This window comes from Typopeltis vanoorti, chromosome 1 (assembly GCF_054136105.1).
Source record: "Typopeltis vanoorti isolate ZY-2024b chromosome 1, IOZ_Tvanoo_1.0, whole genome shotgun sequence".
Taxonomy (NCBI): Eukaryota; Metazoa; Arthropoda; class Arachnida; order Uropygi; family Thelyphonidae; genus Typopeltis; species Typopeltis vanoorti.
The window spans coordinates 34,744,374-34,768,744 of record NC_143549.1 but is presented as its reverse complement, the minus strand read 5'-3'; the positions used below and the strand labels follow the sequence as shown (position 1 = coordinate 34,768,744).

At 38.3% G+C, this 24,371-nt stretch overlaps 1 protein-coding gene across 1 annotated transcript in view; it reads left to right on the top strand.

The window, feature by feature from the left end:
* Positions 1-24,371, top strand: part of LOC150109884 (forkhead box protein P1-like) — a 589,350-nt gene that overhangs the window by 420,784 nt on the left and 144,195 nt on the right. Inside the window, exon 7 of the mRNA XM_090397192.1 lies at positions 2,373-2,703. Within this exon, the coding sequence (XP_090253318.1) occupies positions 2,373-2,703 (331 nt within the window). The remainder of the gene's footprint in view (positions 1-2,372; positions 2,704-24,371) is intronic.

Sequence of the window (24,371 nt, the reverse complement as noted above, 5' to 3'; positions counted from 1 at the left end):
GTTCCTGGTTGTCATCTTATTGAGTGGCATCCACTATATGGTGATATTACTGCAGTATGACTGAAAGGAAGTGAAGGGGGGGTGGAGGGAATGTGGAGATAGAGAAATGTGGGAGAATTGCAGGTAAGATACAAGTTATGTGAAATGTAAAAACCCAGGTTTTTAAGGTCTTTGGGAAGAAGGTGAAAGATAGAAATTTTGGGGGGAAAGGAGAAGGATAGAATATAATGAAACAAGATTAAACAATAATAGCCAAAATAGCCATAAAAATTAATATTTATTTAGAAGGGTAACATGGAAAATTTTCCAGAAATAATATATGCATTAAAATTAGTTTTTAATCCTTTCCCAGTGCTGTATATATTCCATTAAACTTCCAACATGATGTTCTCCCAGCACTTAACCTTAATGCACAAGGTTGTTTTATCTTTTTATCATAGTGATTTTACATATTTTTACATAAAAATATGTAAAAAAAAAAAAATGTACTATCCTCTCTTTGTCAAGAATATGTGTGTGATAAAATAAACACAACTGTAATTTATATTTTAATTTTAAAAAACTTAAAATTTCAACAAATTTTACTTATGAATTTTTTTTTCAAAAACCTGCTCAAAAACAAAATATAATGAATAGATAAACATAACTGTCCATTGCATTTAATAAAAAAAAACTTGAAAATTATAAAAAATATTGAATGAAAGATGTTTTCTTTGGCAGCCTGTTCTAAAACAAAACCCAACCCTCATCTATGGAATCACAGTTTACTAATTTGATAACAGTTGCTACCTTTAGTGAGACAGGTGAGGATATTCTCTTTAATAGAAAGTTTTACTGGATGAAGTTCTTCAGTCATGTTTGTAGTTTCTCTTTTGAGTCAGAGTCACTCCACTTATTTTTTGAGGGAGAAAGTGAAGGAATTTTTTCTACAGTCCTAATGATGTCATCACTATAGGATAAACAATAAAGAGTATTTGGCTGCCTGGTGCATTGGAGGGAATAGATTCTTGCTTAATATTCTTTTGGAGGCAGGGAGGTAAGTCTGTTCTTTTATTTTTTTTTTTTTATATATCATTCCCACATGAGAGATGGAAGAATCTGTAGCACATTAGTGCAATGTGCAAAGTGATGGGCAAGATTTAGGAAAGAAGAACCTATTGGCATTTTTCTTGAAAAGCTGGAGGTTTTGGTTGTTGTGGAATAACCACGACTTCCATCTTTTCAAAAAAGACTGTTCCAGAACAAAATAGGAAGAGGAGAAGAAGGTGGATGCATTTATGCAGTTGAATTATAAAGGATTGTGGATAGCTGCTGTAGAAAAAAAAAGAAGGAATAATGGATGACATTTTGATGGAGAAGTGTCCATGGAAATTCCTGTAGAAAAGACATAGAGCTGGAACTACTTGTCTGTGAGATAATGGTTGAAGTGAGTTAGTGAGAGAGAGGACCATCTTTCATCAGAATCTCTCTCTTTCTCTCTCTCTTTCCCCATCCCTCCCCTCCCTAGTTTCTTTTAGGAGTCCAAGAAAAGAACTCTGATCTTGTCCAGTGATTTGTGTATTACTGAAGGTATTAGCTTTGAGAAAACCTTTTATCAGGTGTTTTCAATCAGATGGTGAGTTAGCCAGTCTTATACAGAGGTGGAGGGTTTTTCTCACAGAAACTTGGGTTTTTCATCCTTCTGATGAAATAGCTTCATGTTTATTTCATAAGATGATGCTGTACTATCCATAGGAGACTCACAGCTGCTGTATCAACATATGCTAAATAATTAATTAATTACAGTCCTATTATTTTATTATCCTTGTCACCAGATGAGGGTTTGCAGATCAGCTGTCTATATCCTTGGGGGACTTAAGCTGTCATTCTTGTTGAGGTTTCTACCCGTTCATCCTCTTACCTGGGTAGGAAAGAGGATGAAACCTGCACTGGATTTGGTATACACCAGTGCAGTGCATACCCTTCTTAGGCTGTCATAAGACAGCCTAAGAAGGGTATGGATAGCTCATCTGCAACCAATATGAGATCTAATGATGACAAAGATAATCAAAGAATAAGACTGTAGAATTCTAACAGTTTCCAAAAGCCAAGCACAAAAATAACCAGATATTTATTAAAACCAGCAAGAATAGAACTATAGATTAACTAGTGTTCTTTAGACTTAGAATAATAGAACTGTAGAGAATTAAGTTCCAGCTCATAGTTCTTAATGTAGTGCTACTTCACACCAAAATAACTAATGGAAAAAGTATTATCCTCATTCTTATGAGTTGTTTTGGTGTGCACATGTGTTGCATTTTTTTGAATCCTGGGACATTCTTCTTAAGTTTTCTTATGAAAACATGAATTTAATTTGTATTTTTCTTTTGAAGGACTGACTTCAAATGATCTGTGGAAGGATAGCAGTGGTAGTCTTGATGATGTGGGACTAAACGGATTACTTCACAGTAGTTCTCCTTCACTATTAAGTAACCAGACTACCAGTGTATCTTCTCATCGTGTTTTGAATGGCCAACATGAAAGTTACTCTGTGTCTCCAGTCAGTACAGTATCTTCTTCATCTTCCCAACGCAGCCTTCCTGTAACTCCCAAAGAGGAAGTCAGGAGTTCTTCAAGTCCTCCAGTTCATCTTCTCTATGGTCATGGGGTTTGTAAATGGCCAGGATGTGAAACTCTTTGTGAAGATTATCAAGCTTTTAAAAAGTAAGCAAACAAGATATGATATAATTATTATTTTAGATGGTAGCCAATGCTAACCTACTCAGGAAATTTATACCACATTAAAAAAAGTTGGAAACAGTTGTGAACTGTTAAATATGTGGAAATTACTGAACTAGGTAGATACTAAATGCAACCCAATGCTGAGCAATCATATTCATTATATGCAGGCCATGTGATCTAATGGTGATATAATCCTCCACGGATGAATCTAAAAATAGCAGCTCAATCAGGGTAGTTTTTTTCAGAGAGGGCTCTATATTTTGGTATTGTTTTATTTAAAATGTTTACAGTCAGTATAAGACACTTCCTCTGCTCCTATTACTCCTTGCTGGATTTGGCCTTGACAGCTCTATGATACCATAAGTTGAAACTCAGAAATGCATTAACCTTGAAAGCTATTAGGATGTAATTTAAATATTTTTAATTATTAATTTTGAATGGTCACTTTTTTTTTTAACCAGTAGTGACTGTATTTAATTCTCTTCTTTATTATTCTGTATTTAAATCTTTCACTTAATGTGAAAGATGAATTTCACATTAAGTGAAATGTGGAAGTAAAAGGACCATAAACCATCCATATTATTATTATTATTATTATTATTGTTATTATTAACGGTCTCATTGTAGGTCTCACTCAACCAGCAGCATATAATATTGAATCTTAAGCTCATTCATAATACATTCCAGCAAAACATTCACCTCACTGACTACCATTCTTGATGTAAAGCAACTCACTCCTCTTCTTCACTCTCTTCTTTACTACACCTTATACAACTTCAATGGATAGCCTTTTATTCTTCTCCTCTTACCCTCCACTCTGTGTAATAATATCTTTTGTATATCATCTTTTCTGCCTATCTACAAATTTATATTTCTTTAATCTCTCCCAGTAACCAACATTCCAGAGTCCTGATATTGTCTCTCTAAAAGTTTTCTCATCTTAATAAAAACTAGATAACTAAAGCCAGCCTGGTTGGCTGAGTGGTTAGCGTATCCGCTCTCCAGCCAAAACGCTGCTGGTTCGAATCCCGCCGTCGGCATGGATGTTTGTGATTGTCTGTGAAATTACTAGTGGTGGTGGTGGTCAGCGGTAGATGGCGTTGATGTAGATGTTGAACATAGTAGTAGTTGGTGGATTGAGTGGTGGAGATGGAAAGTTGTGGAGTAGGTGCCCTCCCTCGATGAGTCTTTGGACTCCCTGGAGGTGTTATGTAATAATAATAATAATAAATTTGCACATGGTCTCATTAAGACTTAGTGCATTGGTACAACCACTTACTAATCTCTTCTGGTTAGCATCCTCCATTCTTATAGCAGCAACACAGTGTATTATCTTACACCTCTTATAATGTATCTTTTGAACTTTAGATTCCTGTCAACTATCATTCCAAGGTCCAGAATCCCCTCCACTTTTTAATACAGTTTTACTAGTATAGCACATACCTTTCACTTATTAACATTAAAAGAGAAATCCGAGATATCCTTCAAAGCTAAAAGTTAATTTAAACTTTTCAAAGACAGTTGACACGAGCATTGCTCCTTATAATCATTCTCAACTTTGCATTGTTAGTTAACAACTAAATATCCATCTGTCCGTCTGCATGAAATATCAGTAAGAAATAAGTTAAACAGTAATGATTCACGAACAGAACAGAACTTTAACTGTACTAGTTACTTCCTTCTCTGGGATATTTTTCTCCCACTTCCAATGACTTGCTGATGTCATTCAGATAGTCAATCTCCTATCTGTCTGACCAGTCTATTATTCATCTCCGCAATTCCTCTCCCTTCCTTTATATATATATATATATATATATAAAGATATATATAGATAGTCATTCAATCTTTTTATAAAAATGTATAACAGCCGAGTAAATCAATCTTATCAATCTTCATACACCTCTAGTCCATATGACAAGGCTTCTCATAATAATATGAGGGATTTCCAGAAAACATTGAAGAGGATAGGCCTGAACATCAACAGGTTAGTGTTTCTCAAGCACTGTAAATTCTGTGCCATGTTTTCTAAGTTTATCTTCTTTAAAGAAAACATTAAAACGGAACGGGCTAGAAGAATTTATCATAGAGCAAAGTTAGATCTTCTCGCCGAGAGGATATTTGATACAAAATGCACTCTTGCTTTTTATTTAGCAAAAAAACACGTTATCTCAGGAAATTGAACAATCTCTAGGTAGTGACAGTTGGAATCTTATTAGAGTGAGAAGTGAATCTCAAGCTGCCAAAATTCAAAATGACAATAAATTGAAACTTATTAGAAAATTCGAAGCCCTTAAACAAATACAAAATAATTTGACTTCTTTGAAACCACACCTCCATCCTGACAAAATTTGTAATTAACAAATCAACTTATAATCTTTTTGATGCCGAGAAAAGTATCCTCAGTAAAGGCTTAAATTTTGTTTTATCTCCTAGATCTATTCCAAAAGAATTATTACTTACTAAGATAGAAAAAGCTACTCCTTTCTTCCTACCCAAGAGGCAAACCTACTCTGCATTGAATTCATTTTCATCATCAATAACATCAAACCCCTACAGACAATATCTCTTCATCGGAACAACAGGCTCTTAAGCAGTTATAAAACAACAAAAATATAATTATTCTTTGTGAAAGGACGCTCTTGTTTTAGCAATATGCTAGCCTTTTATAATAAAGTTACAAGAACATTAGATGAGGGAAAGGCATATACTGCAATTTTCTTAGACTTGGCGAAGGCATTTGACAGGCATTTATATGCTTTATACTAATGCCAGGAGTATCCGGAATAAGGGAGAGGAATTGGTGGCGCAGATAGCATCAGCCTGGCCAAAAATTATTGCGATCACTGAGACGTGGTTGACAGAAGGGGATATAACAACAGGAATAGAAGTCGCTGGGTATAGCATTTTTCGTCAGGATAGGAGGGGAAAGCGTGGTGGTGGGGTACTACTTATGATAAGTGATGACCTATGTCCTCTAAGTGGAGAATTTGGAAGGAAGTGAGACAAATGATTTTGAGAGCGTATGGTGTGAGGTAGAGGTAGGCAAGACAGGATATTTAGTGGGGTGTTGCTACAGACCCAGGAGCACAAAGGATGGGGACCAGGAGATGTTTAGACAGCTAAGTTTGGCAAGTGCAAGAAGAATGATTGTTATGGGAGATTTTAACTTCAGTAGTATAAATTGGAGAGAGGAAGATGCATGTAGCAATAGGGGAATGGAATTTCTAGAATTCTTGAGGGACAAATGTCTTAGGCAACATGTAACAGAGGGAACAAGAGGTTCAAAAGTTTTGGATTTGGTTATAGCATCAGAAGAGTTGATAATAACAGAGTTGACATCTCTCCCACCAGTTGAAGAGAGTGACCATATGGTTTTGACTTGGAAAATGAATAGACATGCAGGAGTATCAAAGAGACGGGAACTTATGTGGAATTATAAGGCAGGTGATTATAATAGTCTTAGACGTCAACTTCGGGAAGTTTCATGTAGGGAGGAATTGGAAGGCCGGGATATCACTAGGGCGTGGGAAATTGTGAAAGAATATTTGTTATCAGCAATGGTATGTTGTATACCACGAGTGAAGAAGAGGACGCAATTTGGAGTAAAGTGGATGACAAACAATATTAAACAGGAATTGCATGCGAAAAAGAGGCTATGGAAGAGATATAAGGAGACAGGTGGATATCACTAGGGCGTGGGAAATTGTGAAAGAATATTTGTTATCAGCAATGGTATGTTGTATACCACGAGTGAAGAAGAGGACGCAATTTGGAGTAAAGTGGATGACAAACAATATTAAACAGGAATTGCATGCGAAAAAGAGGCTATGGAAGAGATATAAGGAGACAGGTGAAGAGATGCATGAGGAATATAAGACACAGGCCAGAAGAGTGACTAGTGTGGTAAGGAAAGCGAAACTGGAATATGAGAGGAGATTGGCCCTAAGATCCAAAGAAAATCCTAGGGAATTTTTTAGCTATGTGGCCAGTAGGAGGAGAAATGATTGTGGAAGAATGAAAAGTCGACTGAATGAACCAACCAATAATAAAAGGTATGACAGGAAAAATAGGCGTATGAATGTGAACATGAACAAAATGAAGGATAGAGTGCTGTATGGAGACTCGTTAGTAAGAGGTGTGTTAGTAGAGGATTTGACAAAATCGTACCAACCTGGTGTGACCATAAAGGATGTAACTGAGTCTATTAGAGAGCAAAAGGAAAGGGTGAAAGAAATGATTGTTGTGGCAGGTACGAATGATTTGAAAGGAGATAAAATGGAAATGATAGAAGACCTGAATGAATTGTTTGAGGTAGCAAAAGAAAAGAGTGAGAGAGTTAGAATGATTAGTCTTTTGCCACGGTATGACAGTGAAATGTTTAAAAGGAGGGCCATAATTGCGAATGACTTTATGCGTGGGTTATGTATGACGAGTGGTGTGGAATTTGTGGACGTGTGGAGTGAGTTTGATGGGCGAAAGGATCTATATAAGATGGATGGCTTGCATTTGAATGGTTATGGTATAAGAAGACTTGAGAAAGTGTTGCTGAATATAGTGGATGTGCAAATTCAGGGAAACTAGATTCGTTAAGGGGGGGGGGAGTAGATATACAGTCCTTAGGGAGGCAGTTGAATGTAAGAATGAATATAATATGCTAGAGCAAATAATGACAACAAACCAGAGTGGGATAGTTAATATAAGGCATCAAGGTAGGGTTGGGGCTAATGGGGGTCTTAAATTCATGTACACTAATACTAGGAGTATTAGGTACAAGAAGGAAGAGTTTTTGGCCATGGTTGGCACTTCCAGACCACAGGTTATTGGTATTAGTGAAACATGGCTGACTGTAGATGATATAGCTAGTGGGATTGAATGTGATGGGTATAGTGTGTTCAGGAATGACAGAGAGAATAAAATGGGGGGAGGAGTATTGTTGATGATAGCTGATGAGCTACAGCCAAGGAGAAAAGAAGTTGAATTGCAAGATAGAGAAAAGAGCACATTTGAGGCCATTTGGTGTGAGATTGTGGCTAGCAGAACTAAATATACAATTGGGTGCTGCTATAGACCAGGTGATGGAAAAGATGGTGGTGACTATGCACAAGCAAATAGAAGAAATGAGTGGAAGGAGGGTGATTATTATGGGAGATTTCAACTATGGTCGCATTGATTGGAGTGAGGAGAGGACACACGGGAGGAAGGAATTTGATTTTATGCGGTTATTAAGGGATAACTATCTGCGACAGCATGTAATGGAAAATACTAGGGGTCAGAGAGTGCTTGACCTAGTAATTACATCTGAGGATTTGGCTGTAACAAATATGACCACATTGCCACCAATCGGTGAGAGTGATCATAGGGGTCTTGACTTGGGAGGTGGCTAAAGGTGTAGAATTTTCAATTAAGACAGGGTACATGTGGAATTATCGGGCTGGAAAGTATGACAAGCTTAGGAGTTTGATTGGCTCAGTGCCATGGCATGTACAACTGCAAGGACTAGAAGTTGATAGTGCATGGGAGGTAGTTAAGAAGTGCTTGCATGAAGCAATGGCTGACTGTATACCTAGAGTCCGAATAATGGATGAATAACACCATTAAGCTTGAGCTGCAAAAAAAGAAACAACTATGGAGGGAATTTAAGGAGAAAGGTGACCGGCAGGCACATGAACGGTATAAAGCGCAGGCCAGAAGGGTGACGAGTGTGGTAAGAAAAGCAAAAAAGGATTACGAAAGAACATTGGCCATGCAGGCTAAAGAGAATCCTAAACAGTTTTTTAGATATGTAGCAAGTAAAAGGAAAAATGTACATGGCAGAATGATTTTAAAGAATGCCGATGGTACGGAGGTAACTGAATCAGTTGAGATAGCTGAGTTACTGAGTAAGCACTTTGCAAGAATATATCATCCAGGTGGTGACATTGCAGAAACGAATAAACCAGTAGATTATATGGGAATTGTGGTGAATGAAGTGGAGGTGAGTAGTCTATTGCATAACCTCAATGTCAATACATCTGTGGGATTGGATGGTATACCAGCTCGTGTAGTACGAGAAGCAGCTAAAGAATTGTCAGTACCCTTGAACATTTTGTTTAATTTGAGTCTCAGGTCTGGGTTAGTCCCGAGCGGGTGGAAGGAGGGGAAAATAGTTCCACTACATAAAGGTGGTTCTAAGACTGCTGTTGTAAATTACCGACCGATTAGCATATCAGGAATCATTGTCAAGGTCTTAGAGAAATTAGTCAAGAAAAGAATACAGGATTGGATAGATGAAAATGGGATATTGTATGGGGGACAACATGGTTTTGTGAAGGGCAGATCATGCCTCAGAAACTTGCTCACGTTTTATAACACAGTGACGGCTGAACTGGATAGGGGTAATGGGTTTACAGTGATACTACTGGACCTTGCCAAGGCCTTTGACAGGATACCACATGGAACCCTAATCAGTAAACTGGAGCAGATGGGGATAGATATAGGGTTGGTAAGATGGATAGGAGGGTGGTTGAAGGAGAGATACCAGAGAGTGGTTTATTCAGGAGTGGAGTCAAAAAGACGTCTTGTGACTAGTGGAGTGCCGCAGGGCTCTGTTCTTGGACCACTGCTTTTCAATTTGTTCATCAATGATATTGGAAAGGATTTGAGAGGAAGTGTTCACTTGTTTGCTGATGATGCAAAGTTGGGTAGAGCAATTATGAGTGCACAGGATGTCAAAATTTTACAGGATGATTTGGATAGTTTGGAGAACTGGGCTAGGAAAAATGAATGTCAGTTTAATGTGGCAAAGTGTAAGGTTATGCACTTTGGGGTGAAAAGAACAGCAGCAGTATATCGCATTGGTGGAACCGTACTCCAGGAGATTAATGAGGCCAGGGATTTGGGAGTGCTGGTGGATAGGGAGTTGAAGTTTAGGGGGCACATTGCAAAAGTGACTAAAACAGCTCACCAAATCACTTGGCTTATGAAAAATACTTTAACATGCAGAGAGAAGCAAGTTGTTGTTCCTCTGTATCGAGCCTTGATAAGACCCCATCTGGACTTCTGTGCCCAGTTATGGGCACCAGGGTTTCTTCGTGATGGGGAGGAAGTGGAGAGGGTCCAGAGACGAGTGACCAAGATGATAGCAGGTCTGTGGAATGAACCTTATGAGAATAGGTTGAGGATTTGTGGGTTGCAGAAATTGGACGATAGGCGAAGGAGGGGTGATATGATTGAGACATTTAAATTACTGAAGGGTTTTTATAAGATTGATCCAGAAGATATTTTTGAAAATATGACAGGTGGTGGGAGGACTAGGGGCCATGCATGGAAGCTGGGCAAGAGCGTGGTTGAAAGGATGTTAGAGCTAGGTTTTTTACTTGGAGAGTGGTGAATGAGTGAAATAAGCTTCCAGAGTCTGTTGTGGGTGCTACGACCATGAATGAGTTCAAGGCAAGATATGATAGATACTGTGTGAATGTTGAATAGTTGTTCCAGAGATGATGTTAGGGCCTCCCTCGATGAGTCTGTCGACTCCTTGGAGTTTCCCGGAACAATAATAATAATAATAATAATATTGTGGGATAAAAATGGGAATAGAGTGACTGATGCAGAGGACATAGTGGAATTGTTCATTGAACACTTTATTGGAGTATTTCATCCTAGAGGAGTCAGTTTTAATGCTAGAGGGAAAGGACTGGTTTCAGGTCCGGAGGTACAGGAGGAGAGTGTGTTTCAGATACTGAGTACTCTGGATGTCAGTACAGCAGTTGGACTGGATGGTATTTCACCACGAGTTTTGAGAGAATGTGCTAGGGAATTGACAGTGCCTTTAACGTGGCTTTTCAATGAAAGTATGGCTTTGGCAAAGGTGCCCAGGAAATGGAAGGAAGGTAAGATAGTGCCATTGCATAAGGGTGGTAACAGACTGGAAGTGTCTAATTATAGGCCAGTCTGTGTATCATCAGTAGTTGTTAAGATCTTGGGCAGATGAGGGTAATGCTATCTGCGAGAATCAACATGGATTTGTGAAAGGACGCTCTTGTTTTAGCAATATGCTAGCCTTTTATAATAAAGTTACAAGAACATTAGATGAGGCAAAGGCATATACTGCAATTTTCTTAGACTTGGCGAAGGCATTTGACAGGGTGCCACATGATAAGCTGATATTTAAGTTGCAGCACATGGGTCTGGATGTCAGATTGGTCAACTGGATTTAGGATTGGCTGTCTGATAGGTATCAGAGAGTTGTGTATGGTGGAGCAGTTTCCAGGAGGCAGAGGGTTACAAGTGGGGTCCCACAGGGCTCAGTACTAGGGCCTATATTGTTTAACCTTTATATCAATGACATAGCCAGTGGATTGCAGGGGGATATTCAGTTGTTTGCGGATGATGCGAAGCTGGGAAGGATTATTAGTAATAGTGCAGATGTGGTAGCCCTGCAAGAGGATTTAAATAAGCTAGATAGATGGGCAAATGAATGGGGGTGTCAGTTTAATGCAACAAAATGTAAGGTCTTGAGGTTTGGGAAACATCGATGGGATGCTGCATACTCTATGGGAGGAGTTATACTGGAGGAAGTAGGGGAGGCAAGAGATCTGGGGTTGATGATTGATAGAAACCTAAAGTTTAGGGGCCATATTGCGAAGGTGGTGAAGGTAACACAGAGGATTGCTGCTATTATGAGAAGGACACTGACCTGCAGAGATAAGAGGGTTATCATTCCGTTGTATAAGTCTCTGATCAGACCACACTTGGACTATTGTTCTCAGATTTGGTCCCCAGGATTTGAAGGGGATAAATTAACTGTGGAAAGGATACAAAGACGGATGACAAAGATGGTTTCAGGACTGTACAAGGATAGTTATGAGGATCGGCTGAGAGAATGTGGACTGCAGAGTTTGGTGGATAGAAGAAGGAGAGGTGATATGATTGAGACTTTTAAACTGTTGAGAGGTGGTTACAGGGTTGAAACTGGGGAGTTCTTTCGCTTGGTTGAACAGCAGGAAGGAGTGATGACAAGAGGCCATCCCTGGAAGTTATGAAAGGAAACTGTGAGCAAGAGGGTAAGGAGTGGTTTCTTTGTGTGGAGGGTGGTTGAGCCGTGGAATGCATTGCCTGATGGAGTGGTAGGAGCGAGAACGGTCAGTGAGTTTAAAGAGTGGTATGATAGACTTTGTGTTTCTCAAGGGGGGGGACCTCCCCTCGATGAGTCTTGACAGACTTTATGTCTTGGGAAGGACCTCCCTCGATGAGTCTTTTGACTCTTTGGAGGCCTGAATAATAATAATAATAATAATAATAATAATTCTTCCTGCGGATAAAGGCAACACCACAGTTGTTCTTAACATTGATGAATATCAAAATAAGATGATGGAATTGTTACGGAGTGACACTTACTCGATTCCTGAGAGAGATCCCACTCGTGAACTTGACAACCGGACCAATAATTTGAAAACTTCCTCTGAACTACCTAGAAACATTCGCCTTTCTCTTCGTTCTCTCCATCTGTTTATTCCATGGTTATATGGACTACCTAAAATTCACAAGGTAAATACCACACTTTGACCTATCGTAGAAGGAATTGACTCTCTAACATACAACCTTTCCAAATATCTGGCAAAATCTCTCAAATGTTTTTCCGGTAAGTCATCATCTTTTTGCGGATTTTGTATCATATATAAAAGATATCATTATTAAGGAAGATGAAAGCATGGCATGCTTTGACATAGTCTCCTTATTCACCAATGTTCCTGCTTAAACAAATGTTTAAGCAGGAACATTGCTTGTACTACTCAAGGTTGAGTAGTACAACCTATCCTTTAAAACCAAGAATTTGGAGAAGATATATTGACAACATTTGCCTGACTTGGAGCCATGACCGTGAATCTCTCTTGAACTTCCTTGAACATCTAAATAGTTAACAGCCAAACATAAAATTTACCACTGAGTTTGAAGCTAATGGTTCTCTTCCTTTTTTGCACGTCAAATTGACCTGTTCCTCAGAAGAACTTAAAATCTCGATTTACAGAAAACCTACCCACACCAACAGATATCTCCATGGTCAATCCCCCATTATCCTCCTCAAAAGTTTGGAATCATTTCTACTATAGGACATCTTGCTCGCTCTCTTCTTGATCATGAGATAGAACTTAATAAAGAACTCAATTTTCTCAGGTCTACTTTTCAACTAAATGGTTATTTTCAAAAACTACTGATAAATTCCTATTAAATCCTCCTGGTTGCCATAATGAATAGACCAATAATGTAAAAGGTAATATTTCTATACCATACATAAGCTCTGTCTCACCCAAATTAGCCAAGGTTCTTTGGAAATACAACATAAGAACTTTATTTACTCCTTTTCCAAAAATCTGCTCCCTAGTGAGTCATCCAAAACCTAGACATCATAATCTTAGATATCCTGGTGCAACTGTGACATACCTTACTTTGGCCAAACAGAGAAGTCAATCGAGTTGCACATTGAGGAGCACAAGAGAGATGTCACTTACAAGAGAAGCGAGCCAGTGCTTTGTCCAGCCATGTTCTATTCTCAGCCAATTCTAATGAAGAAAACCCTAGCCATACAGTCCTATGGGACAAGTCTAATATTTTCCGTTGCCATGATGAATTAGAAAAGAAGATAATAGAATCCAAGGAAATCATTCTCAACCCCCTACATCTCAACAACAACCTGAGTTATAACCTTTCAGACTGTCATTCAACTGCGGTCAAATACTGGCGTTCACGAGATGTTATATGTATGCATACGCCCAACAACGAAGCCAACTAGGGAACAGTTTTGAATGTGCAGGCTTCAACGTTAAAATATATATACACTAACTTTCCATGTTGTGTACAGTTATTTCCTCTACGTTTTACTATTATTTCTTCTTCTTTTTTAATGTGCACCTGACAAAGGCTGATACAAGCTGAAACTTGTTGTGCTAGTACTAATAAACTTTGTTTTCATTTTTCTCAGTTCTAGTCATTCAATCTTTTTATAATATATATGTATGTATATATGTATATATATATATGCCAAACTGCCATAATGGGCTTTGTCAAATGACATCGCAAAAAGTGCAAGCCACCGTACACATTTATGAATTGGTATTATCCTGCATATTGATCTGACACATAAAAAGGAAAGTAATCTTCTCTCTTTCTCTCTCTCTCTTATTATTCATATCTGTTGTTTACATTATGCACATGTATATTGATGAGAATATAAGTACATACATATACAGGTTATATGCATCTTTGTTTCGCTATATTGTGTGTGTGTGTGTGGTTAAAAGTTTATAAGGCAAGATCATCATAAAACATCAGAATAAGATGATAACATTTATTTTAATTGGCAATGCAACATTTCATCCTAATTGCACATGATTTTTTCAGGTATAAACATACAAACTAGTAGACAAAACAGTAAAGACTTAACAAAGATGACAACTGTTATGCAGTTATATAAGAGACTGATGTTATTTTAAAATATTTCTAATTGTTCAGAATGTTGTTGTGCATGTTTACAAATTCATGTGTATGTGTTTGGCTAATGAAGGCGTGGATGTACACAAACAAATTAATACTTGGGTTAATATTTAGTTGTTTAGGATATTTTTTCAATTTTTATACAATAAAATTTTCTACAATTTTTGAAGACTCCCAGAGTTTTCTTTCGGTTGTATCATAGCAATGGTGTAATAGTTTCGATTTATCCTATAAAACCCGGTGCGTCGTTTGTGAAGCATCTTGTCGGTGAACTAAAGAGAACATATGTGATGACAAAGCTAAGCCTTCACTCCCATGGTATTCAATATCGCAAACATGTTCTTCAGTACATTATTCAAATTGATTTTTCTGTCTGTCCATAGTAAGAAATAAATAAGAAGGCAAATGCACCATAGCTGATAAACATCCAGATATTGAAGTGGGCTATGTCAAGGTTTGTCCTTGCACTTAGCAACCATATGCCTGGGAAAGGAGTGTCCTGGATCCGATTCCCATCACTGCCATGAGGAGCTTAAGGATCTCTTTCTCAGATATAGCCAAGTTAGCCAGTCTTGGGCATGGACAGCAGGGTTTTTCTCCAGCAAACATGCAAACCGGCTCTCTGAATGCACACGGACTACAGTCATGAATGCGTCCCAGCCATATGCCAGTCCTGAGGCTGGATAAAATTGGGGGGGGGGGGGAGAAAGTAATGATGAACTACCCTGTAATAATCTCACCAGGAATACTTTGTGGGCAATGTCTACAAAGTCACCTATGGTCGGAAACGACTGAAAAGGGAAAATCAGTCGGTCGTGTCAAGGTTTGCTGAGCAGAGTAGTGATCTCATCTTGATAAAGGGGGTAAATACTACTTTTATTTTATATTCCTTAAGTATTTTTGCTAGTTTTATGGAAATAGAGCTGATATATGGAAGCATAACGAATCCTCTGTTTCCATCCTCATTTGAAATTTCTCTGGTCTAATGTTGGTTGAGTAGCCAAGATGATATGGTCATTATAGCCATTTTGAAAGAAAGTATATTTTAAATGCTGAAGTTCTTTGGCTAGTTCATCCTTGTTAGTGATGAGTTTGCAGGCTCTTGCTCCTAGTGTGGAAATAATACCCAATTTTTGAGGTCCATAATGATGGGAAGAGGTATATAGACATCTGTCAGTGTGTAGGCTTTCGAAATATAGACTTTTAATTTACCTGATTCTTTAGTTAGTAGAAGGGCAAGAAATGGGAGTGAACCATTATATTCTAATTCGTAGGTGAATTTTATGTTAGGGTGTTGACAATGCACTGTGGACAGACAGAAAATCAATTGAACAACATATTGAAGAACACATTTGAGATATTGAATACCATAAGAGTAAAGCCTGAGCTTTGTAATCACATGCCCTCTCTTCAGCTGACCCACGAGATGCTTTGCAAATGAGACATTAAGTTTTTATGGGATAAATTGGAATTATTACACCATTGCTATGATACAATGGAGAAAAATATCTGGGAGTCTTTGGAAACGGCATTAGATCCTAAAAAATAAATAAAATTTTCACATTTGACATCTGTAGATGCTGTACCTCACATGGTTTTAGCAATAATGTCTTCTGCTAGAATAAGTGGTAGGGTCAGATTCCCTTTCCACACAAAGTTTGTACGACAATCACAAACATCCATGCCCATGGCAGGATTCGAACCCACAGCCTCTTGGCTGCAGAGCAGACACGTTAACCATTCGGCCAACCAGGCCAGCAAAAATTAGATCCTAAACATCTAAATATTAATCCAAGTATTAACTTGTCTAAGTACATTCTAAACTTCATTAGCCAATCACATACAGATGAATGTGTAAACATGTACAGCACATTCTGAACAATTAGAAATATTTTAAAATAACATCAGTTGTCACCTTTGCATTCATAAATCCTTTCTGTTAAGAAAGGATTGACTTAGGAGGCATCTTGGAGCAGTGCAATGGCTTGAGAAGCTACAAGAAAAGAATTTCAGTAGTGCATGAAAGTGATCAGGGATTGTTTGATAGAATAAATTCAAGACTTCACACCCATGGTCAGGAGGATAAACCAAGTGTGAATTAAGTGGATGAGCAGAGATATAAAACAAGAGCTTCAAAATAAGAAAACACTGTGGAGGTAATATAAAGAAAAAGGTTATCAGCACACTCATGAGCAGTACAAAGTGAAAGCAAAAAAGGGTGATTAGTTTTGTAAGAAAGACCAAATCAAATTATAAAAGAAAATTAGCTAAGCAGGCCAATGTAAACCCAAAAGAGTTTTTTTATTATGTAGCAAGTAAGAGGATAAATTACCATGGTAGGATGGCTTTAAGCAATGCTTATCGCAGGGAGGTGACAGAAGCAAACAAAATAGTTGAGTTCTTTAGTCATTGTATCATCCAAGTGAGATTTTGCAGTTGTCGATGTGATAGAGATGCATATCAAAATTGAAGCTCCAAAACGGAGGTAGCAAACTACAGACCAAGTAATATATTACGAGTGGTTGTTAAAGTATTGGAAAAGATGATTAGTAATTTATTCACATTTTATAATAAAGTGAAAATGGAATTGGGTAAAGGAATTGGCTACAAAGTGATGTTGCTGGACTTTGCAAAGACATTTTGGCAGAATACCAAATGGAAAACTATTACAAAAATTGGAGCAAATAGGAATGGATACAAAGCTAGTAGCATGGATTGGAAGTGATGACTGACAGACACCAGAGAGTCGTATATGGTGGAGTGAAATCTAGGAGAATGAGGGTGACTGGTGGAGCACCTCAGTATTCTGTACTAGGACCACCATGCTCTTTAATTTGTATATCAATGATATAGGGAAAGATTTCAGAGGGGATATTCAGTTGTTTGCTGATGATATAAAACTGGGGAAAGCAATAGTTGATAAAGGTGATGTAGATATCCTTCAGGATGATTTAAATAAATTGGCATTGTGGACAAAGGATAAGGATTGTCAACCTAATGTTGCAAAATGTAAGGTTTATGCACTTCGGGTTGAAAGGTTGCATGAGGTATATCATATTGATGGCACTAGACTGCAGGAACTCGATGGAGCTAGGGACTTGGGAATAATGATAGACTGAGAGTTGTAGTTCAGAGGGCATATTACAAAAGTTGTTAAAATAGCTCAAAGGATTATTTGGATTATTATTATTATTATTATTATTATTATTATTATTACATAACACCTCCAGGGAGTCCAAAGACTCATCAAGGGAGGGCACCTTCTCTACAACTCTGTCTCCACCAACTGCAACTACATTTCATCATCTACACCAACGCCATCTACCACCGACCACCACCACTAGTATTTTCACAGACGATCACAAACATCCATGCCTACAGTGGGATTTGAAACCGCAGCCTTTTGACTGGAGAGCAGATACGCTAACTACCCAGCCAAACCAGGCCGGCAACAAGTAAAGATAGGTAGTCACAGTACTCAAGATGTGGCCATGATTTGCCACATCTTGACTACTGTGCACAGATTTGGTCACCTGGGTTTCTTGGAGACCAGAAAGTGGTAGAGAAGATTCAGAGATGAATCGCTAAGCTGGTAGCAGGTCTGTGGAACACTCCCTATGAAGATAGGTTGAATTTAGTTTGTAACCTGTTACAAAGTTTAGTTGAGAGGCAGAAAAAGAGGGGGGCATGACAGAAACTTATAAGATATTAAAGGGTTGTATAAAATTGTTGCAAAAGAAATTTTTCAATATATGACAGATAGTCAAAGAACAAGAGGCCATGCAGAAAGTTTATTTTTCACTTGGTTAGAGTATAATAAAATTAGTTTAATCCTTTTTCCAAGTGTGAGCAAACAAAGTTTGTTTGCTCACACTTGGAATAGATGTATTGATATTGAGGTTATGCAATAGACTACTCACCTCCACTTCATTCACCACAATTCCCGTATAATCTACTGGTTTATTTGTTTCTGCAATGTCACCACCTGGATGATATATTCTTGCAAAGTGCTCACTCAGTAACTCAGCTATCTCAACTGATTCAGTTACCTCCCTACCATCGGCATTCTTTAAAATCATTCTGCCATGTACATTTTTCCTTTTACTTGCTACATATCTAAAAAACTGTTTAGGATTCTCTTTAGCCTGCATGGCCAATGTTCTTTCGTAATCCTTTTTTGCTTTTCTTACCACACTCGTCACCCTTCTGGCCTGCACTTTATACCGTTCATGTGCCTGCCGGTCACCTTTCTCCTTAAATTCCCTCCATAGTTGTTTCTTTTTTTGCAGCTCAAGCTTAATGGTGTTATTCATCCATTATTCGGACTCTAGGTATACAGTCAGCCATTGCTTCATGCAAGCACTTCTTAACCACCTCCCACGCACTATCAACTTCTAGTCCTTGCAGTTGTACATGCCTTGGCACTGAGCCAATCAAACTCCTAAGCTTGTCATACTTTCCTGCCCGATAATTCCACATGTACCCTGTCTTAATTGAAAATTTTACACCTTTAGCCACCTCCCAAGTCAAGACCCTATGATCACTCTCACCGATTGGTGGCAATGTGGTCATATTTGTTACAGCCAAATCCTCAGATGTAATTACTAGGTCAAGCACTCTCTGACCCCTAGTATTTTCCATTACATGCTGTCGCAGATAGTTATCCCTTAATAACCGCATAAAATCCAATTCCTTCCTCCCGTGTGTCCTCTCCTCACTCCAATCAATGCGACCATAGTTGAAATCTCCCATAATAATCACCCTCCTTCCACTCATTTCTTCTATTTGCTTGTGCATAGTCACCACCATCTTTTCCATCACCTGCTCTATAGCAGCACCCAATTGTATATTTAGTTCTGCTAGCCACAATCTCACACCAAATGGCCTCAAATGTGCTCTTTTCTCTATCCTGCAATTCAACTTCTATTCTCCTTGGCTGTAGCTCATCAGCTATCATCAACAATACTCCTCCCCCCCATTTTATTCTCTCTGTCATTCCTGAACACACTATACCCATCACATTCAATCCCACTAGCTATATCATCTACAGTCAGCCATGTTTCACTAATACCAATAACCTGTGGTCTGGAAGTGCCAACCATGGCCAAAAACTCTTCCTTCTTGTTCCTAATACTCCTAGTATTAGTGTACATGAATTTAAGACCCCCATTAGTCCCAACCCTACCTTGATGCCTTATATTAACTATCCCACTCTGGTTTGTTGTCCTTATTTGCTCTAGCATATTATATTCATTCTTACATTCAACTGCCTCCCTAAGGACTGTATATCTACTCCCCCCCTTAACGAATCTAGTTTCCCTGAATTTGCACATCCACTACATTCAGCAACACTTTCTCAAGTCTTCTTATACCATAACCATTCAAATGCAAGCCATCCATCTTATATAGATCCTTTCACCCATCAAACTCACTCCACACGTCCACAAATTCCACACCACTCGTCATACATAACCCACGCATAAAGTCATTCGCAATTATGGCCCTCCTTTTAAACATTTCACTGTCATACCGTGGCAAAAGACTAATCATTCTAACTCTCTCACTCTTTTCTTTTGCTACCTCAAACAATTCATTCAGGTCTTCTATCATTTCCATTTTATCTCCTTTCAAATCATTCGTGCCTGCCACAACAATCATTTCTTTCACCCTTTCCTTTTGCTCTCTAAATATTATCATACATTCATTCCGCTTCTGTGGAACCTTCCGTGTGCTGATAATCAAATTATACTGCCAGGTCAATGGCACAGCCAGTAAAGCTGAACACTCTTTTACCATCTCTGCTGATATCCCATCAGTCCTATTACTCAATTCTTATTTAATTTGTGCAGCAGGTCTAATATTTCCTTCTCATATACCTGAATTTCTTCACCCAGTATAGAGGCAGCATTGAATTTAATGTTGCATACACCAGATTGATAGCTTTAGCAAAATGGGCACTCAGCAGATGAACAAGCTTTTCTGCATCTGCTAATCTGCTAGCTACATACCATCTGTAGTAGAGTTATCTTTCATGCTCATTCTTTCTTTGTACTTAATAACAATAGAATTCTTTTGGATTGTCTTTAGCAGCAGAGCCAGTTTCATACTCACACTTAGCTTTCCATACAGTACCACTGTTGAAATCTTGTATTAATGCTCCAATTAATGCTATTATGCCAAATCTTTGTTTAAATACAGCAGTCATATTAGATGGAATAATAAGAACAAGTGCTAAATAAATGGACAAAAGTGTTAGCAATACTCTTGAGTCTCAATATGTTATGTGCTGAGACTCAAGGGTATTGCTCACTAAGAATAATGAGTTAAAGGAGAGCAAGATAATAAACTGCACAAGAATTGAGCTAGCACTCATGCAGTGAATTGTAAATAGATCAGTTGTGTGTTAAGGCTTAAGTTCTAGGAGGACATCATATTGGAGGTTTAATAGAGTATTAACAGCACTAAAAAAATAATTAAATGCTATTTTATTTCTTCCAGTATTTTGTCACAGTCACTGAGACATCTTTAGGGAGTACAAACTAATACTTGTAACACACATACACAATTGCAACACAGTACCAGAAACACATCGATATCACACTAAAGTTCTATCTACGTGGGGCATAATCTGTTGGGTGTTTTAAGATGCCTAGATTGTAAATTCTCTCAGAGGATTAATGTTTCCCAAATTTTGGGAAGTTTTTTACAATTCACTGAATCTAAGTAAATATGGGTGTAAGAAACCTCCCAGAATTTGAGAAACATTAATAATCTGACTTTCGTTTATTAACTGCATTTATTAGGGTTTTTCTTTTTCTTTTTTTTTTCTTCTCCCATTATTTCATATGTTGGTTCACTTTATGTATTCAATATTTTTTAAGCTTGTTTTTCTGAAAAATATCTGTCTGTCATTTTTCTTTCTCATTCCTTTTGGCACTAAGTAGAATGAGTTCTCGATTTTTTTTTGGCACTATAGTAGCACCAACTAGAATACCTTCTAGAATCTCTACTTCTTTTTTTTTTATGGCCACATTATTGTTTTCGCTTTTGCAGTCCTCCCAACTTGTTAGAGAAAACATGAAAACATGTTACTACGATCTTGTAAAAAATTCTTGGCCACTTTCCATGCGTTAGTTATACTGTGTGCTGAACCATTCTAAGGAAAAAACTCAGTATGAGTCCCATTATCAGGGGTGTGCCTTGGGGTTCTGTTCTTGGGTCCTTACTGTTTAACTTGTTTGTTAATGATATTTCATATTGATTGACTGGGATCTCCAAATGTTTGCCAATGATGCAAAGTTAGGTAGGATTATCAGGAGTAGTGCTGATGTTAATTCTCTACACTACAGGCAGATTTCAATAGACTTAGCTTGGATAAATAAGCACAGTTTTAATGTTAATAAATGCAAAGTGTTACACTTTGGGATACAGAGATATGAGGCTACATACTGTATTGGTGGAGCTGTACTTAAGGAAGTAGATGAGATTCAGGATCTTGGAGTGATGGTGGGCAGTGGATTGAAGTTCTGAGGGCACATCTCAAGGGTGCGCAAAGACTACACATCATATTATTATTATTATTATTCAGGCCTCTATGGAGTCAAAAGACTCATCGTGGGAGGTCCTTCTTAGGAAACACAAAGTATATCATACCTCTACTTGCACTCATTGATCGTTCTTGCTCTCACCACTTTATCAGGCAATGCATTCCACGATTCAACCATACTCCATGCAAAGAAACCACTCCTCACCCTCTTGTTCACAGCTTCTTCCTTTTGTAACTTCCAGGGATGGCCCCTTGTCATTGCTCCTTCCTGCTGTTCCACCAAGTAAGAGCTCCTCAGTGTCAACTCTGTAACTACTTCTCAACAGTTTAAAAGGCCCAATCATATCACCTCTTCTTCTTCTACTATTTTCCAAACTCTGCATTCCACATTCCCTCAGCTGTTCCTTATAACTAACATTGTACAGACCTGAAACCATCTTTGTTATCTGCCTCTGTACCCTTTCCACAGATAATTTATCCCCTTCAAATCCTGGGGACCAAATTTGAGAACAATAGTCTAACTGTGGTCATCAGGGTCTTATACAATGGAACGATAACTCTTTTATCTCTGCAGGTCAGTGTTCTTCTCAATATTTCAGCAATTGTCTTGGTTACCTTCACCACCTTTGCAATGTGTTCCCTGAATTTCCGTTTTCTATCAATCATCCCCCCCCCACCAGATCTCTTGTTTCTCCTAATTCCTCCAGTACAGCTCTTCCAATCAAGTATGCAGCCTCCCATTGATGTATCCTAAACTTCAAGACTTTAGCAAGAAAAGCAAGACTTTTTTGCTGCATTAAACTGACATCCCCATTCATTCACCCATCTGTTTAGTTTATTCAAATCCTCTGGCAGGGCTGCCACATCTGCACTATTACTAATAACCCTTCCTAGCTTCACATCATTTGCAAACAACAGAATATCCCCTTGCAATCCATTGATAATGTCATTGATATAAAGGTTAAACAATATAGGTCCCAGTACTGAGCCATGTGGGACCCCACTTGTAACCTTCTGCCTCCTTGATATTGCCCCACCATACATTACTTTCTGATACCTATCAGACAGCCAATCCTGAATCCGTTTGACTAACCCATCATATAAATGGCAGTATATGCCTTCTGCCCCCCCCCCCCATCAACTGCCCTTGTCACTTTATTATAAAAGTCAATCATATTACTAAAGCAACAGCACTGCTTAACAAATCCATGTTGACTCGCACAGATAATATTATCTTCATCTGCCCAACGCTGTATAACGGCCCTTCACTAATTTCTCCAAAATCTTAACAACTGCTGATGAAACACAAACTGGCCTATAATTCCACACTCCCAGTCTGCTACCGCCATTATGCAATGTCACTATTTTACTTTCCTTCCATTCTTTGGGCACCTTTACTGTGTCCAGACTTTCATTGAAAAGCCAGGTCAGCAGAGCTGTCATTTCTTTAGCACATTCTTTCAAAACTCATGTGAAATACCATCCAGTCCCACAGCTTTACTGACATCCAGGGTACTCAGTATTTGGAACACACTCTCCTCTTCCACCTCTAAACCTCGAACCTACCCTATCCCTGTAGTATTAAAACTTACTTCTCCAGGATGAAATACTCCAATAAAGTGTTCATTGAATAACTCCACTATGTCCTCTGCATCAGTCACTCTATTCCCATTTTTATCCCACAATATCATTCTTCCACAATCATTTCTCCTCCTACTGGCCACATAGCTAAAAAATTCCCTTCGATTATCTTTGGATCTTAGTGCCAATCTCTTTTCATATTCGAATTTCACCTTCCTCACTATATTAGTCACGCTAATGGCCTAAGTTTTATATTCTTCATGCATCTGCTCTCCACCCTTGTCCTTATATCTCTTCCATAACCTTTTTCACCTGCAGTTCTTGTTTGATATTGTTTGTCATCCATTTTACACCAAATTATGTTTTCTTCTTCACTTGTAGAATACAACTAATTGTTGCTGCTAACAAATATTCCTTCACAATTTCCCAAGCACTAATGATATCTTGCCGTTCCAATCCTTCCTCCATGGAAGTGTCCCAAGTTGATATCTAAGACTGTTGTAATCACCTGCTTCATAATTCCAACATATGTGCTCTTTTCTTCGAATAGAAGGAATAGAGTACCCTATCCAAGTGTAGCCTGCTACTCCTGCATGTCTATTCTTCTTCTTTCAAGTGAAAAACCACATGGTCACTCTCTCTCCAACGGGGGGGGGGGGGGGATGTCATCTCAGTTATTATCAGCTCTTCTGATGCTATGACCAAATCCAAAACTCTTGAACCTCTTGTTCCCTCTATTACATGTTGCCTAAGACATTTGTCCCTCAAGAATTCTAGAAATTCCATTCACTTATTACTACATGCATTTTCCTCTTCCCAACTTAACTACTGCTGTAATTAAAATTTTAAGTACTAATATTAACTACTGCTGTAGTTAAAATCTCCCATAACAATCGTTCTTCTTGCACTTGCCAAACTCAACTGCCTAAACATCTCCTGCTCCCCACCCTCTGTGCTCATTGGCTTGAAGCAACATCCCACTAAATATCCTGTGTTGCCTACCTCTACCTCACACCATATGCTTTCAAAACCATTAGTGTCACTGCCCTCCAAA